Source organism: Trichechus manatus, unplaced genomic scaffold (assembly GCF_000243295.1).
Source record: "Trichechus manatus latirostris isolate Lorelei unplaced genomic scaffold, TriManLat1.0 scaffold00035, whole genome shotgun sequence".
Taxonomy (NCBI): domain Eukaryota; kingdom Metazoa; phylum Chordata; class Mammalia; order Sirenia; family Trichechidae; genus Trichechus; species Trichechus manatus.
The window spans coordinates 14089860-14103182 of record NW_004443971.1 but is presented as its reverse complement, the minus strand read 5'-3'; the positions used below and the strand labels follow the sequence as shown (position 1 = coordinate 14103182).

Sequence of the window (13323 nt, the reverse complement as noted above, 5' to 3'; positions counted from 1 at the left end):
GGCCCTGCTCCCTGGGGATGGATGAGGGGCTGAGCCTTCCCTGACCACCCTGTTTCCCGAGTTCCCAAACCGTCTTCCCTCCTGCAGTGTCCCTCCTCTGGGGCTTTGTCATGTCCAGCCTCTGCCTATTTGCTGGGAATTCGTGGTCAAGCACAAGCTACATCTGCCCAGAGCAGATGTGGGCACAGACTTGGGGTGGGGTGAGGAAGAGATGAGTGGGAATCCTTGCTCCACAGCAGGAGGGAAAGGCCCAGGCCCAAGTCAGGAAAGGCCTGAGCCACAGCCCAGCTCTCAGCTACCTCTGGCCAGAGGATAGACCAGCCAGCCAGGGAGCAGACTGCAGAGACAACTTGTAGGAGCATCTGGGGGCTCCCCCACAGCATCCTCGGTTCCCTCTAGGCCTCCTGCCAGAAACCTGATACCTACTCAGAAGACTTACAGAGAGTGGGCAGTCTCTGGCCCTCACACCGGGGACTCCCATGTCCTCTTCACCGCTGGGGTGCCTGGTCACCCGGGGTCTGGGGAGTGGCCCCCAAGTCCAAGACTCCACTGTCCCCAGTCCTGGCCTGGCCTGGACAGGCCCCTTGCTGGCCAGCAGCCCTGCCGGTTCATGCTTGCTGCAGGTCTCTTCTTACCTTGTGACATTCCAAACACCCTTCCCTTCCCGGCCCCCAACACACACAATCCCGTCCTCTCTCTTCCTCCTACTTCTCTGCTTCAGCTGTCAAATGGTGACAGCAAAGAAGAAACGATGCACAGCAGGCACAGGGGGTGGGCATGGGGGAGGGGGTAGTGGGGAGAGGGCTGGCCTTTCGGTGGCCCATGAGGGAGGAGGGATGAAATGAAGAGCGAGGGTGACTTTTTGGGGCTCTGGAGGCCACCGAACCCCTAGCCTTGCCCTTGGCATGAGGGCCCGGGACTGGTTCTTTTCTGAGCCCCTCTGTTAGCCAGTTGATCCTGGCTTCTTCACGACTGAACCTGGGCTCCTCTGGAGAGTGGGTGGGTTTCCCTGGGAGGGCTTATGAGAAGCTGGTGAGGCAGTTGGCTCTGGTACCCTAGATGGGTTGGGGGGAATGAAGCAGGAACCTGGGAATCCCAACTGGACTTGTGGGCAGTGACCTGAGACTGGCCTCTGCTTCAACTACCCCCTCAAAATGGTTAGTATTTCCTGAGATAGTGGTGGCCCCGGGGATAGAAGAGAGGTGGGGGCAGGAGGGGATTTGAAAGAGGGCCACCCCCTCTAGGCCGAGTTGCCGATTGTTATCAAGAACAGGAAGCTAGGATACCACAGGGGTGTGGGAGGAGGAAGCGGGCAAAAGCCCTCCCCATACTGGCCCCCAATGTTGCCCCAGGTTTCCATGGTCTGAGCCCCGCCGGCCGTGGGCACACCTCCAGCTCCTCATGAGGCTGGTGCTCAACAGTGGCTCCAGCAGGTGCGAGCTGAGCTCTAGGGTGACAGCAAGGGTGCTGGGAGCCAGAGACGAGGAAGGCAGTTGGTGGGGAGAGGAGTGAGGGTTAATGGTTAGGGATTAGGCAAGACCCCAAGAGTCTCCCAGTTCCCTTAGGGTGTGTGCGTGGGGGGATAGTCACTCCTTGCTTCCTGCCCACTCCCTCCCCCTTTCCACTTACAAGTGCCTGGACATTCATGGAGGTGTGTAGCCAAAGCTGAGGAGGGGCGGGGGCACCGAACACAGACAGGGCAAGACATGTGTCATCTCTGAAGCAGCCCCTCCTCAGTTGGGCTCAGGACTAGGACCCTCTGGCCTCTCTGGAGTGCACTGTGGAAGGAGGGAAGGCCTTGAGGCCCCTGGGAGTGACTTCGTCTCCTCTCCCCTCCAAAAGCTACCCACCACTGGGTGGAACTGCCCCAGGCAGCTCTCTCTCCTCACTCAAATTGCTGACTTGCCCTCCTGAGTTAAGACTTAGGTGCCAGCGACCCTCAACTCCCAAGAAAGTGCAGTAATGGGTGAGTCAGAAAGACCGGCGGGTAAGTCTAAGCTGTGGCTCATTAGCTGTGTGACCCTGGGCAAGTTCACTGAGCCTTGGTCTCCTACTCAGGTTCCTCCTCCCCAGGGGGGCTGATGATAGCACTTCCCTCGTCCGGGTCAACCTTGTGAATGATGTCCCAAGTGGGGCTGGTGAGGTGCTTTGGGCACAGCAAGTGTGCTGAGCTGTCCGCTGAGAAACGGGAGGGGGCTGGGGAGCAGCATCTGGGGGGAAGGAACCACGGGTCACTGAGTTCACCACTCACTGGACTCTTGCCCCTTCCTGCTTGCTGCCTTGCTTTCTGCAGCCAGCCTTTTGGCAGAGGATGCCTAGGGTAGTTCTATCTCAGGGGTGGGCAGCTACTGGAGGACAGAAGTCACTCCCAGGAGCCTCCAGGTCTACTCCCCACCCCTCCCAGAGTGCACCCCAGAGAGGCCAGAAGTGTCCCAGTCCCCAGACCTAGCTGGGGAGGGGCTGCTACAGGGCATGACACACGCCTTGTCCCTTCTGTGCTCAGTGCCCTCACCCCGCCTGAGCTCTAGCCACACACCTCTAGACTCTCCTGCCTCCCTCCTGATCCAGGGGCCGAGAGCCACAACTCCCTGTTGTCTGTCAGAAGCCCCTCAGGTGGAGCAGACATATCCAGAGTTCCCAGAAGTCGTTGCTCCCTGGCAACACCTAGGGAACGGGGAGCCCCTAGTCAGGTTGCTGCCAGCCCCCAGAGGCAAAAGCTGCCACGCTATAAAATTCCAGGGGGTAGAGGATCCTGGAGAAAGGGCCAGGACAGGGGTCAGGACTCCTGGGTTCTGCACACTCCCTTCTTAGTTCGCCTCCTCAGTTCCTCTCTGGAGAAGCTCCAGGATCCTAGGTGGCTGCCCTGAGCCCCCAGCCCCCCAAATCCTGGGCCAGGCTAGGCCAGCTTCTTCTTCCTCGTCTTTACAGGCCCAGGCTTGTCCCTGGGCTGTGTTGGGGAGACAGAGACACAGAGAGCCGGGATCCAGGAGGCTCACCCAGGAAGAGGCAGGGAGACACCAGAGGAGATACTTGGTGAGTGGGGCAGAGAAGTGCTGATAGGGCAGTGGGAGTGGAGGGCTGAGGGAGGAGGGGACCCACTGGGCATGCACCACAGCCACACCTCTGTGCCAGGCCATCCCGGCTGCCCATCCCCCACCCCCGCCTGGTTTCCCTGCCATCTTTTGGTGCCTGCTGGTGACGGGGACTTTCCCATACCCCTCACCCCTGGCTGAGAGGACCAGGGAGCCAGGCCAGCGTCGCACGCGGGAGCCAGGCACAGCCTCCTGGAGCTCCGCAGGTTCCTTGCCTGGATGATGGAACTCAGGATCCGGCCAGGAGCCAGTGAAACGTGCATCTGTTCCACTGTGTGGCCCTTTCTTCCCAGGGGCCCTCTTGTCTCCCTCTACCCTCCCTGTTGTCCCGAGACGCCCACACAGGCACGCTGACCTCCATCCAGACAGGTATGTGCATCCCTGTGGCCCACGCACAGGCATGTGCTGCACTACATACACACATACACCGACAGATGCACTGCAGCCGGGCGGCCTGCCGCCTCCAGCCCTGCTGCCTTCCCACAGCCTGGGCAGTGGGACCGAGGCCCTCCCAGTCGCCGGTGACCTTCCCCAGAGTGTGGGAGGGAGAATGAGCAACTTCCCTGTCCGAGCCACCCTGGCTCTCTCCTGCTTGTGATTGTCACCCTCAGCGTGGGGGTGCCCAAGGTCTGGCTTCAGCCTGTGGGAGTGGAGGGGAGGGGCCGGAAGAGGGCTGCCAGGATCACTGTGGGGAGAGACCAGGCTGGCTCACGTTTGGGAGCCAGGACGTCTGGACCTGCACCCTGCCCTCTCCGGAAGGAATCAGTAAGATGCTCTGAGGCCTCAGTAGGACCCCATGGGTTCTCTAGGGAGAGGATGTGGGTTTGTCTATGGGGGTGGTTGCCAGGGGAGGGGAGAGACAGCCCTGTGATACTTTTTTTGCTGAATGGAGAGGCTTGGGCTGAGGAGGCTGCTTCTTATCTCTAAGAACCGGTTTTCACCCTCTCTGGAGCCCCCTCTCCCATCTCCAGGGCTACCCCAGACTGAGTGGGGGCGCTGGCATGTGTGCCTTCTGTGGCCAGGTGCCTCCCTTACTGAAACGTGTGTCCCATTACATCCCCTCTATTAGATTATGAATTAGCATGTTTCTACTCCACTTCTTCTTCTCTTGGCCTCTGCTGATCAAGACTCTGTGAGAAGGAGCAAAGCGAGGTGCCCACAGGTGAGGTGGGACAGGGTAGACGGGACGAGGGTAGGACGTTTCCCCTGCTTATTGGCCAGACTGGAACTTCTCCCTTTCACATCAGTTTCCCTAGTTGCTAACCCCCACCTTTTTTGAAAGAGCACGCGCGCACACGCACACACACACACACAGCCTGGAAAATCTGATGAGTCTGCAATGCCGACTTTCCAGGCCCCCATCCATGGGCCGGGTGGGTGGCTCTGAGGTTTGGGGCTGGGTGGATGGGGGAGGAGCAGCAGCCCCTCGCTCAGCTTGAGCAGGGAGTGAGGCTGAGCTGGCCTCTGAGCAGGCCAATCCTCCATACCGGGGCCAACCTCAGAGACTGGCTGCCATAGAAGCTGTCTTGCTATTCAGAGTTTCTGTACCTGCCTCTTCCCCTCAGTTTCCCTCCTCCCCACTTCCTGAGTTTTCATCTGAGTCCTGGGCTTCTTTCCCAGGGCCCAGAGCCATTTCTTCTTCTGCTCTCCCTCCCCGCCCCACCTCAGCTGTCTTGGGGTGGGGGCACCTGAGTGAGCAGCTTGAGGTGGGTAGCTGACTGCAGGCTGGGGTGAAGACATGCTTCAAGCTCCGAGTCTTCTAGCCCAGGTGTCTGCAGTGCCTGGCAGCCAGGTGGGCCTGGGAGGGGGCCCAGGAAACTGGTCTGGGCCCCCGCTGACCGAAGTAGTGGGAGGTGGGGGAAAGACAAGCATAAATCCCAGGGATTTGGCCCACTCCTCAGAGGTCTTCCATTGGAAGGTCCCCAATGTGGGAAGGTGAGGAGCAGGCAGGTGGTGCTGTCCCTGTTCATTGGAGTCAGAAGCATCAGGTTGAAGTCCAGCTCCTCTCCTCACACCCGGTGGGCCGGGCTCTGCCCCTCTCTGGATCTCAGCTTCCTCATCTGGCAATAAGAGGGTTGGACTGAGGGCCAGGTGGGCTCTTCTAGGCCTAACATCGCTGTGACTCAGTCCTCCAGGATGCTTTCCTGTACATCTTGTCCACAAGAGCATGGGGCCACACGGATCCACAAGGAGGGACCCACACTCATAGTGACCCGTCCACCCAGCACACAGGGATACACATTCATACAGATGTTACTAGGACCACACACACACACACACACACACACACACAGAGAGAGACACAAATGCCCCATCTATCTCCCACATGTTGATGGAGCCAATAGACACCACAGTCCTCTTCCAGACCAGGGCGTGGAGAGCCAGCCCACTCCACTATGTTCACCCACCCACGAGACCATCTCGCCTCCTTTTCTCCACAGAGCACAGGACATTTTCCTCCCTGGAAGTGGGGCAGAGGTGGGGGAGGCAGAGGGAGGAGATAGGCTTGTCTGTAGTCTGAGTTACAGTCCCCTTCTACCTTCTGGGCCCCGAACCAGTCCCTGCCCCCCTCTCCTCACTGCGCCTTGCCAAGGCTGTGCAGGCTGGGGTGGTCATGGCGGGGTGGAGAGGCAGCCCCTTGCTCTTCCATGCCTACTGCCATCTGTCCGCCGTCTGCCTGCAGCTCTGGCCTTCCCACCCTTGCCTGCCAGCCAGCGGGGCAAGGGGAGGGCTGAGAAGGGGGGACTGGCTCCTCCCACCTGCTGCCTCCCAACCTTCCCTTGCAGACACCGGGATGAGGCCCCCAATCCTGGTCGCTGCCCTTCTCTGGCTCCCAGGACTTTGGACCGAGGTAAGGTGGGCATGGGGGAGAGGAGGAGGGCAGGTCAGGCAGGCAGAGTCCCTGCTCTCTAGGGCACATCCCAGTCCCACTCTGCTCTGCGGGGCCCCACAGCTGGTCTGCATTAGGTGAGAGCAGAGGCTGCTCCCCTCCCACCCGGGCCAGCACGGAGGACAGCGAGAACAGATTGCTCCGGTCCACACCTTGGGTGTGCCTCCCTCCAGGAGATAACCCTTTGGCTGTGCCTGGGGGAGCATCAGAACAGATGAGCCTTCTCTGGGGCCCTGTCCCTGTCCCCCACTCGCTTTCACACCCATCTCCTCTACCCTCCCTTTCCCTCCTTCCCACAGGAAGAAGCATGCCACTTCCTGGAAGGGCGCCCCAATGGAGAGAGTGGAGGTAGGTGTCTGCAGTGGGGAAGGGGAGTCGGGGTGCGGGGGGTGCAGGGCCAGTCTCTCCATGCAGACGCTGCCTCTGCTCCAGCCTTTCGTTGCCTGCCCTCCTTCTTCAGGGCAGATGGGGTGTTGGGAGACTCTGACCGCAATCCCTTTTCCCCAGGGCTACTCCCGAAGGTGAACCTCAGCAGCCAGGGGAGGCCTACTAGCCTCTTTGTGAGCTGGGCAGCCCCGGAGCCAGGGGGGCCTGGCCAAGCCCTCCGGCTACTTCGCCTGAGTCCCCTCGGCTCTCCCGAAGCGCAGCAGCTCCAGGTCCGCACCAATGCCTCCAGCTTTGAGTTTCAGGACCTGGTGCCAGGGAGTCGCTACCAGCTGGAAGTGACTGCCCTTCGACCTTGTGCACAGAATGCCACCGTCACCCTCACCGCCCGCACTGGTGAGTGGCCTGCAGGCTGGAGGTGGGGGCATTGGCTGGGGTCTGGGCAGGAGGTGGCTGCCCTGGAGGGCTGACAGAGGGCAGGGTGGCCTAAAGGGGACAACTCCTCCGAGGACCAGGCCAGGTACAGTGAGCCATTTAGAAGCACTGGAAGCCGAGGGATAGCGTCCCTTGCCCTCTGATCTTGGTGCTTCTCTCGACCTCTGCTGCAGCCCCAGCGACTGTTCGTGACCTACAGCTCCAGAGCTCTGGGAGCCCATCTAGCCTGGAGGCCTCATGGGGTGCTGCTCTCGGGGAGCAGGATGGCTACCAACTTCTACTCTATCACCTGGAATCTCAGACACTGGCACGCAATATCTCCGTGCCCCCGGGCACCCTGTCCTACAGCTTTGGCAACCTCTTGCCAGGGAGCGAGTATGTTTTGGAGGTTACCACCTGGGCTGGCAACCTTGAAGCAAAGACCAGCATGCACCAGTGGACAGGTAAGGTGGGCACTTGGCCAAGGGCCCAGTTGGTGACAAAGCTGGAAGTGGTGGGGGCAGTGGTGAGCCCAGAGCCTCAAAGGCAGGTGTGTTCCAACATGACTGTGCTTCCTGGCTCCCTAGTGCCAGGGCTGGTGCCAGGACTGACTTTGTTTTCTCCATCCTCTCTCCAGCCCCCGTGTCTCCAGATCACCTGGAGCTGCATGCCGTGGGCACCGGTGCCCTGCGAGCCTCCTGGAATGGCTCAGAGGGTGCTGCCTGGCTTCACCTATCACTCACAGACCTCCTGGGTGGCACCAACCTGACTGCAGTGGTCAGGCGAGGGGTCTCCAACCACACCTTCCTTCACCTCTCTCCGGGCACCCCCTATCAGTTGACCCTTACTGCTGCTGTCGGGCCCCATCAGGCAATGGGGCCCAACGCCACCGAGTGGACCTGTGAGTGCCTGAGGGGCGGGGGTCATGACAAAGGCTGTTCCTCACTGGGCAAGCAGCCCCCTGGCCAAGTGGCCAGGATACAACTGGTGGGGGAGGGGTTCTTCTGGAATTCCACAGGAAGGGGGTGGGGCTCAGAGGGTGGTGTGCCCCTCCAGTTGGCTGGTGCAGGCGCCCATCTGAGAAGATGATGATGATGGTAATAGTTGTCATCACTTGAACCCTTCTGTATGCCAGGCCCTGTACTAGGCAGATGGCCATGTATCATCTCATTTATTCCTGCGTTAGTCATTGTTAGCTGCTGTTGAGTCGATTCCAACTCATGACAATTCTGTGTGTGCAGAATAGAACTGCTCCACAGGATTTTCAAGGCTGTGACCTGTTGGAAGCACATGGCCAGGCTTATCTTCCGAGGAGCCTCTGGGTGGATTTGAACCACCAGTTTTTTGGCTAGTAGTTGAGTGCTTAGCCTTTTGCGCCACCCAGGGACTCCATGTCAGTGGTGTTATTCCCATTTTACGATAGAGGGAGCTGGGTTGCCAGAGGGGAAAGAACCCAAGGGCCACACAGCACATAAGTGCCTGAGCTGGGTTATGAGTGCCTGCAGATCCCATAATGACTTTTCTACAATTTTTCTGTGTTTTGACTCAGAGAAGTTCCGTCCTGTAGTGGTTAAGCATAGTGGAGCCAGACCGCCTGGGTTCTGAATCTTATTTCTGCCACTCACTGGCTGTGGGTCTTTGGACAAATTGCTTGCCTTCTCTGTGCTTCCCTTTCCGTATCTCGGAGGGAAGGTAATAGTAGTGTCCACTTGATGGTATTGTGAGCAGTCAAGGGGAGATACTGCGTGTAGAGTACTTAGAGCCAAGCTGGTTATTTCCCTTACTTTTGTCCATGGCCACAGGGACAGATCTCCGTCTTCATCCAGAACTTGGCAATGGTGGCTGCTGGCATCTGGATGAGATGAGGTCCAGCGTGTACAGAAAGAAGCTGGCACAGAATGAGTAGGGTTTTTCTCATCCACTGTTTATCTCCTTTTCCAAAGCACATAATTTGTTCCTTTCCTCCCCAGATCCCTCTGCCCCCCTGGAACTGGTGCTGACCTCCCTGCCCCCGGGGCTCTGGGCAAGCTGGAAGGCTGGGCCGGGTGCCCGGGATGGCTACCTGCTAAGGTTAAGTGGGCCGGTGGAGAGAAATGCCACTCTGGGCCCAGAGGACCTCAACGCCACATTCCCAGGGCCCCTGCCTGCTGGATACTACGCTCTGGAGCTGAAGGTTCTGGCTGGGCCCTATGATGCCTGGGCCCAGGCCAGTGCCTGGCTGGATGGTGAGTCTGGGCTGAGGGCGCCAGGTGGGGCCCTGCCTGGGCATCTGCATCCAGAGGCAGGTGGGTTCTCACTCTCTGGGGCTTGCGTCTTCCCCAGATTCTGAAGCCCAGTCCAGACAAGGCCATGATGCCGCGCTGCAGCTGGACGGGCTGGAGGCCACCAGGGAGCCTGGGAGGAGGGCACTGCTCTACGCTGAAGGCACCCCAGGCCTCCTTGGAAATATCTCTGTGCCCTCTGGTGCCACCCAGATCACCTTCTGTGGGCTGGTGCCTGGGGCCCGCTACCGGGTGAATATTGCCTCATCTCAGGGAGTTATCACACAGAGCCTCACGAGCCACACAAGTGAGTGCCAGCCACTGTGTCCCTGAGCCCCATCCTGGGAGGCCTGGCCTTGGAGAGGGAAGTCTGGGTGGGAAAGAGGCTCCGGAGAGCTGGGCCGGGAGCGTCACAGGACCACAGACAACAGTATGGCCCCCTTACAAAATCACCTTTCTCTTCAGGGCCGCTGGCCCCGCAGTCATTGGAGGTTACCAGCAGGGTCAGCCCCTCTGAGCTGGCCATTGGCTGGTCCCCGGCACCAGGGCAGCGGGAAGGCTACAGGGTCACCTGGCACCAGGAGGACAGCCAGAGGTCACTGGGCAGTCCTGTCGACTTGGGCCCGGACAACTCCAGCCTGGCTCTGAGGGCTCTGGTACCTGGTTCCTGCTACACTGTGTCCGTATGGGCCTGGGCAGGGAACCTCAACTCCAGCATCCAGAGGACCCACGCCTGCACTGGTGAGCTCCTGGCTGTAGCCTCTGGGAGGCCAGCCCCGGGCCGGTGGTGGGGGTGGGAAACTGGCTTCCTTCACTCTCTGCCCTTCTGTGGGCCACATTCTTAACTCAGAAGGCCAACGTGGGCCTTTCTTTAGTCTATTTGCAAACATTTTGACCTCCTACCATCTGGTTTACCACCCACTCACCCACCCATCCACCCATCTACCCATCCATCCATCCATCCATCCACCCATCCACCCTCCCACCCATCTACCCACTCACCCATTCATCCACCCACCCACCCATCCATCCACTCACCCACCCATCCACCCACCCATTGACCCATCCATCCTTCCATCCCTCCAACAAATATTTAATAAATGCCTCCCATTTACTAGGTGTGGAGTTAGGTACTGAGGTTAAAAATCATAAACAAGACAGTCTAGAAAGGAAAACTGACAAGCAAACAGATGGTTTGTATGTAAATTATGTATATTATTTTATGTTATATTACAATACAGTATAAGTGTATTGATAGGAATATGCACAGTGTACTAATTAACTCGAAACATTTGAAACTGTAGTTTTTGTAGGTTAAAATGGTCCGATATCAAATATTGGGAATTTTGTGGGATTTAGCCGAATCTTTTAGGAGCTCACAGAAGGGACAACTGCATGGGAGGCAGGGAAGGTTTTTTGGAAGAAAGTGAGCTGAGTGGAAAGTGTGGGTCTGGGTAGGATGAGGCGCAGAGGGCTTTAGCAAAAGGCTAAGCATGTACCAAGGCCCACAGTGGAGAGAGTGTGACTCCATGCAGGAACTGAACGTCTGCAGGTGAGGTGGAGGACCCATGCGGGATCTCAGAGAGTGGGCCCAGGCTGTGCGGGTGCCGCAGGGGACAGATGTGAACTAGACGCCATGCTCCAAGGAGTGACGGTCGGGGAGGAGGTGGGGAGTGGGTGTCAGGGCATGTCTTTAAGAGGCTTTCCTGGGAAGGAAAGGAGAGTGGGGTTAGAGCTCCGTGGAAGGTGGATTTCTAGGCTGAGAGGGTTTGGAGCTTATTAGGAGACTTAGGGGAGGAAGGCAGATAACAGGGAAGGAGAGGTCCAAGAGGCCAGGGATTCGATTTATTCCAGTTCTGTTTTTCCCTTATCCTTGCAGTCCCGGCTCCTCCTGCTAACTTGAGCCTGGGCCTTGCCCCCCAGCCTCCTGCCCTGATGGCTTCCTGGAGCCCCCCACCGGGGGTCAGGGATGGCTTCCGGCTGCGGCTTTACCAGCTGAGGCCCCTGACTCTGGTAGCCGAGGAGACCCTGACTCCGGAGGCCCAGAACTTCCACTGGTCGCAGTTGTCCCCGGGCACCAAGTTCCTGGTGCGGCTGGCCACCCTGCGGGGTCCGGATGAGAGCAGCAGTGCCAACGCCACGGGCTGGACACGTGAGTGCCCTCGGTGCCACCCTCCCTCAGTGCCACCATACTCTTCAGATTCCTAGGGGGCTGTGGGTCCCCCCTGACCTTTTGTTAGCTGTGGGCAGGCAGCTGGGGTGACTGAGAGCACATTCTCTGATCCCTGGGTCCAGAGGACCCCACTCCCCTCATTGGAAATCCCTTGGGGCCCTGGCCCTTCTGGCATTCCAGAAGGTAGTGGAACCCAGGGTTTTGCTCACTGGCCTAGCAGCCATGGGCACGCCATTCTGCAGCTTATTTTGTGGCTGACAGTGGGGACCTAGCCAGGCCTGGAGCCCCACTTGGGCCCACGAGTGGTTGATACCAGCAACAGTAATAGCTCGTGTTCACAGGCACTTTGTTAAGTGATCCACCTGCGTTTTCTCATGTACTTCTCATAACAACAAGTCTATGAGGCAGGTCCTATAGTTCTGGCCATTTCACAGGTGAGAAAACTGAGGCACAGAGAAGGAAAGTAACTTGCCCTAAGTTCTTCAGCTATAAATGGGGAGTTGGGGTTCAAATTCAAACAGTGTGTCACAGAGCCCATGCTCCTACCCTATACTAACCCCAGCCGGGGAGAGGAGCAGGGCCAGAGGGCCCCTTGGTGAAGGTGCTAGAAAAAGGCATGGAGTTACAGAGGTGGCAGGACCCGCTGTGCATCACACAGAGAGGTTCTCTCCTCCCTGGAAAGCCCCCAGAGCCCATAGAGCTGGGGTTTCATGTTCCCTTCTGTGCTGGCCTGAGTCCTCCTGGTCTTCTGCTTGCTGAGCCCCCGGCAGAGCTGCAGGACAGGGGGTGTCCCCCTCCTCCCCCAGCACCATCCTTCTCCAGAGCTGTGACCTCCCCCGGTCCTCCCCTCTCAGCCTCCCTCTTCCACCCCAACCACCTTCCTTGTTTCCCTCTAGAGTCCACCTAGATTTCTTTCCAGCACTGTGAGACCCCAGACAGGCCTGGGAGGTAGCGTTGTAGGGTGCTGGAAAGAGCTCTGGCCTGGGAGTTAAGATTCTAGTGTTCTGGTTGTGGCTTAGAACCTAAAGCAAGCCTTGTCCCTCTCTGAGCCTCAGTTTCCCCATCTATAAAGGAATTGTTAACTGGGTTCCTGGGCTCAGATCCTGGCTCAAACTCTGAGCGGGGAGAGGCACTGCCGGGGCCCGCAGACACCTGCCTGCCCTTCAGAACCCTGATCCACCCACTTCAGGTCTTTCAAAAGCAGTGCGAACAGTTAAGTGCTGGGCTACTAACCGAAAGGTTAGAAGTTCGAATCCACCTACAGGCACCTTGAAGAAAGCCCTGGCGATCTACTTCTGAAAGATCAGCCGTTGAAAACCCTATAGAGCACAGTTCCACTCTGACACACATGAGGTCACCATGAGTTGGAATTGACTTGATGGCAGCTGGTTAAAAGTTCCTTGGGTGCTGGAGCTGGGAAAAGCACATGATTTAACTCTAGTGCTGCCCAGTCTGGCTCTGCCTTTGAGAAGGGTGAGCGGAGGCTGAGTAAGTGATTAATTCACTTGTTCAACAAACACTGAGCTTGCACTCTGCTATGTGAGGATGAACGGCGAGCCCGGCCACGATGTTGCTTATAGTGGGGGTGGAGTCACAGGCTCACTCGCTGCCCTTGAACTAAGATCTCAGATTCCTAGAGGTTTCTTTTTTTTTTTTTTTAATTTTTTTTTTTATTGTTGTACTTTAAGTGAAAGTTCACAATTCAAGTTAGTCTCTCATACAAAAATTTATACATATGTTGTTATGTGACCCTAATTGCTCTCCCTGTGCTGTGACAGCACACTTCTCCTTTCTACTCCTGATTTCCCGTGTCCGTTCAGCCAGCTCCTGACCCTCTCTGCCTTCTCATCTCCCCTCCGGACAGGAGCTGCCCGTTTAGTCTCACATATCTACTTGAGCTAAGAAGCACACTTTTCACGAGTATCATTGTATGTCCTACAGTTCAGTCTAATCTTTGTCTGAAGAGTTGGCCTCGGGAATGGCTTTAATTCTGGGTTGACAGAGAGTCCAGGGGCCATGCTTTCTGGGGTTCCTCCAGTCTCAGTCAGACCATTAAGTCTGGTCTTCTTATGAGAATTTGAGTTCTGCACCCCACTTTTCTCCTTTTCC

General features: G+C 57.8%; 1 protein-coding gene across 1 annotated transcript in view; it reads left to right on the top strand.

Moving 5' to 3' along the window:
• Nucleotides 1–5954: 5954 nt before the first annotated feature.
• LOC101342406 (receptor-type tyrosine-protein phosphatase V-like) overlaps nt 5955–13323 on the top strand; it is a 19399-nt gene continuing 12030 nt past the window's right edge. The window contains 10 exon segments of the mRNA XM_023730259.1: nt 5955–5976; nt 6060–6139; nt 6282–6330; nt 6490–6762; nt 6975–7244; nt 7418–7681; nt 8751–9005; nt 9103–9348; nt 9507–9782; nt 10921–11193. Coding sequence (XP_023586027.1) covers nt 5955–5976; nt 6060–6139; nt 6282–6330; nt 6490–6762; nt 6975–7244; nt 7418–7681; nt 8751–9005; nt 9103–9348; nt 9507–9782; nt 10921–11193 — 2008 coding nt within the window.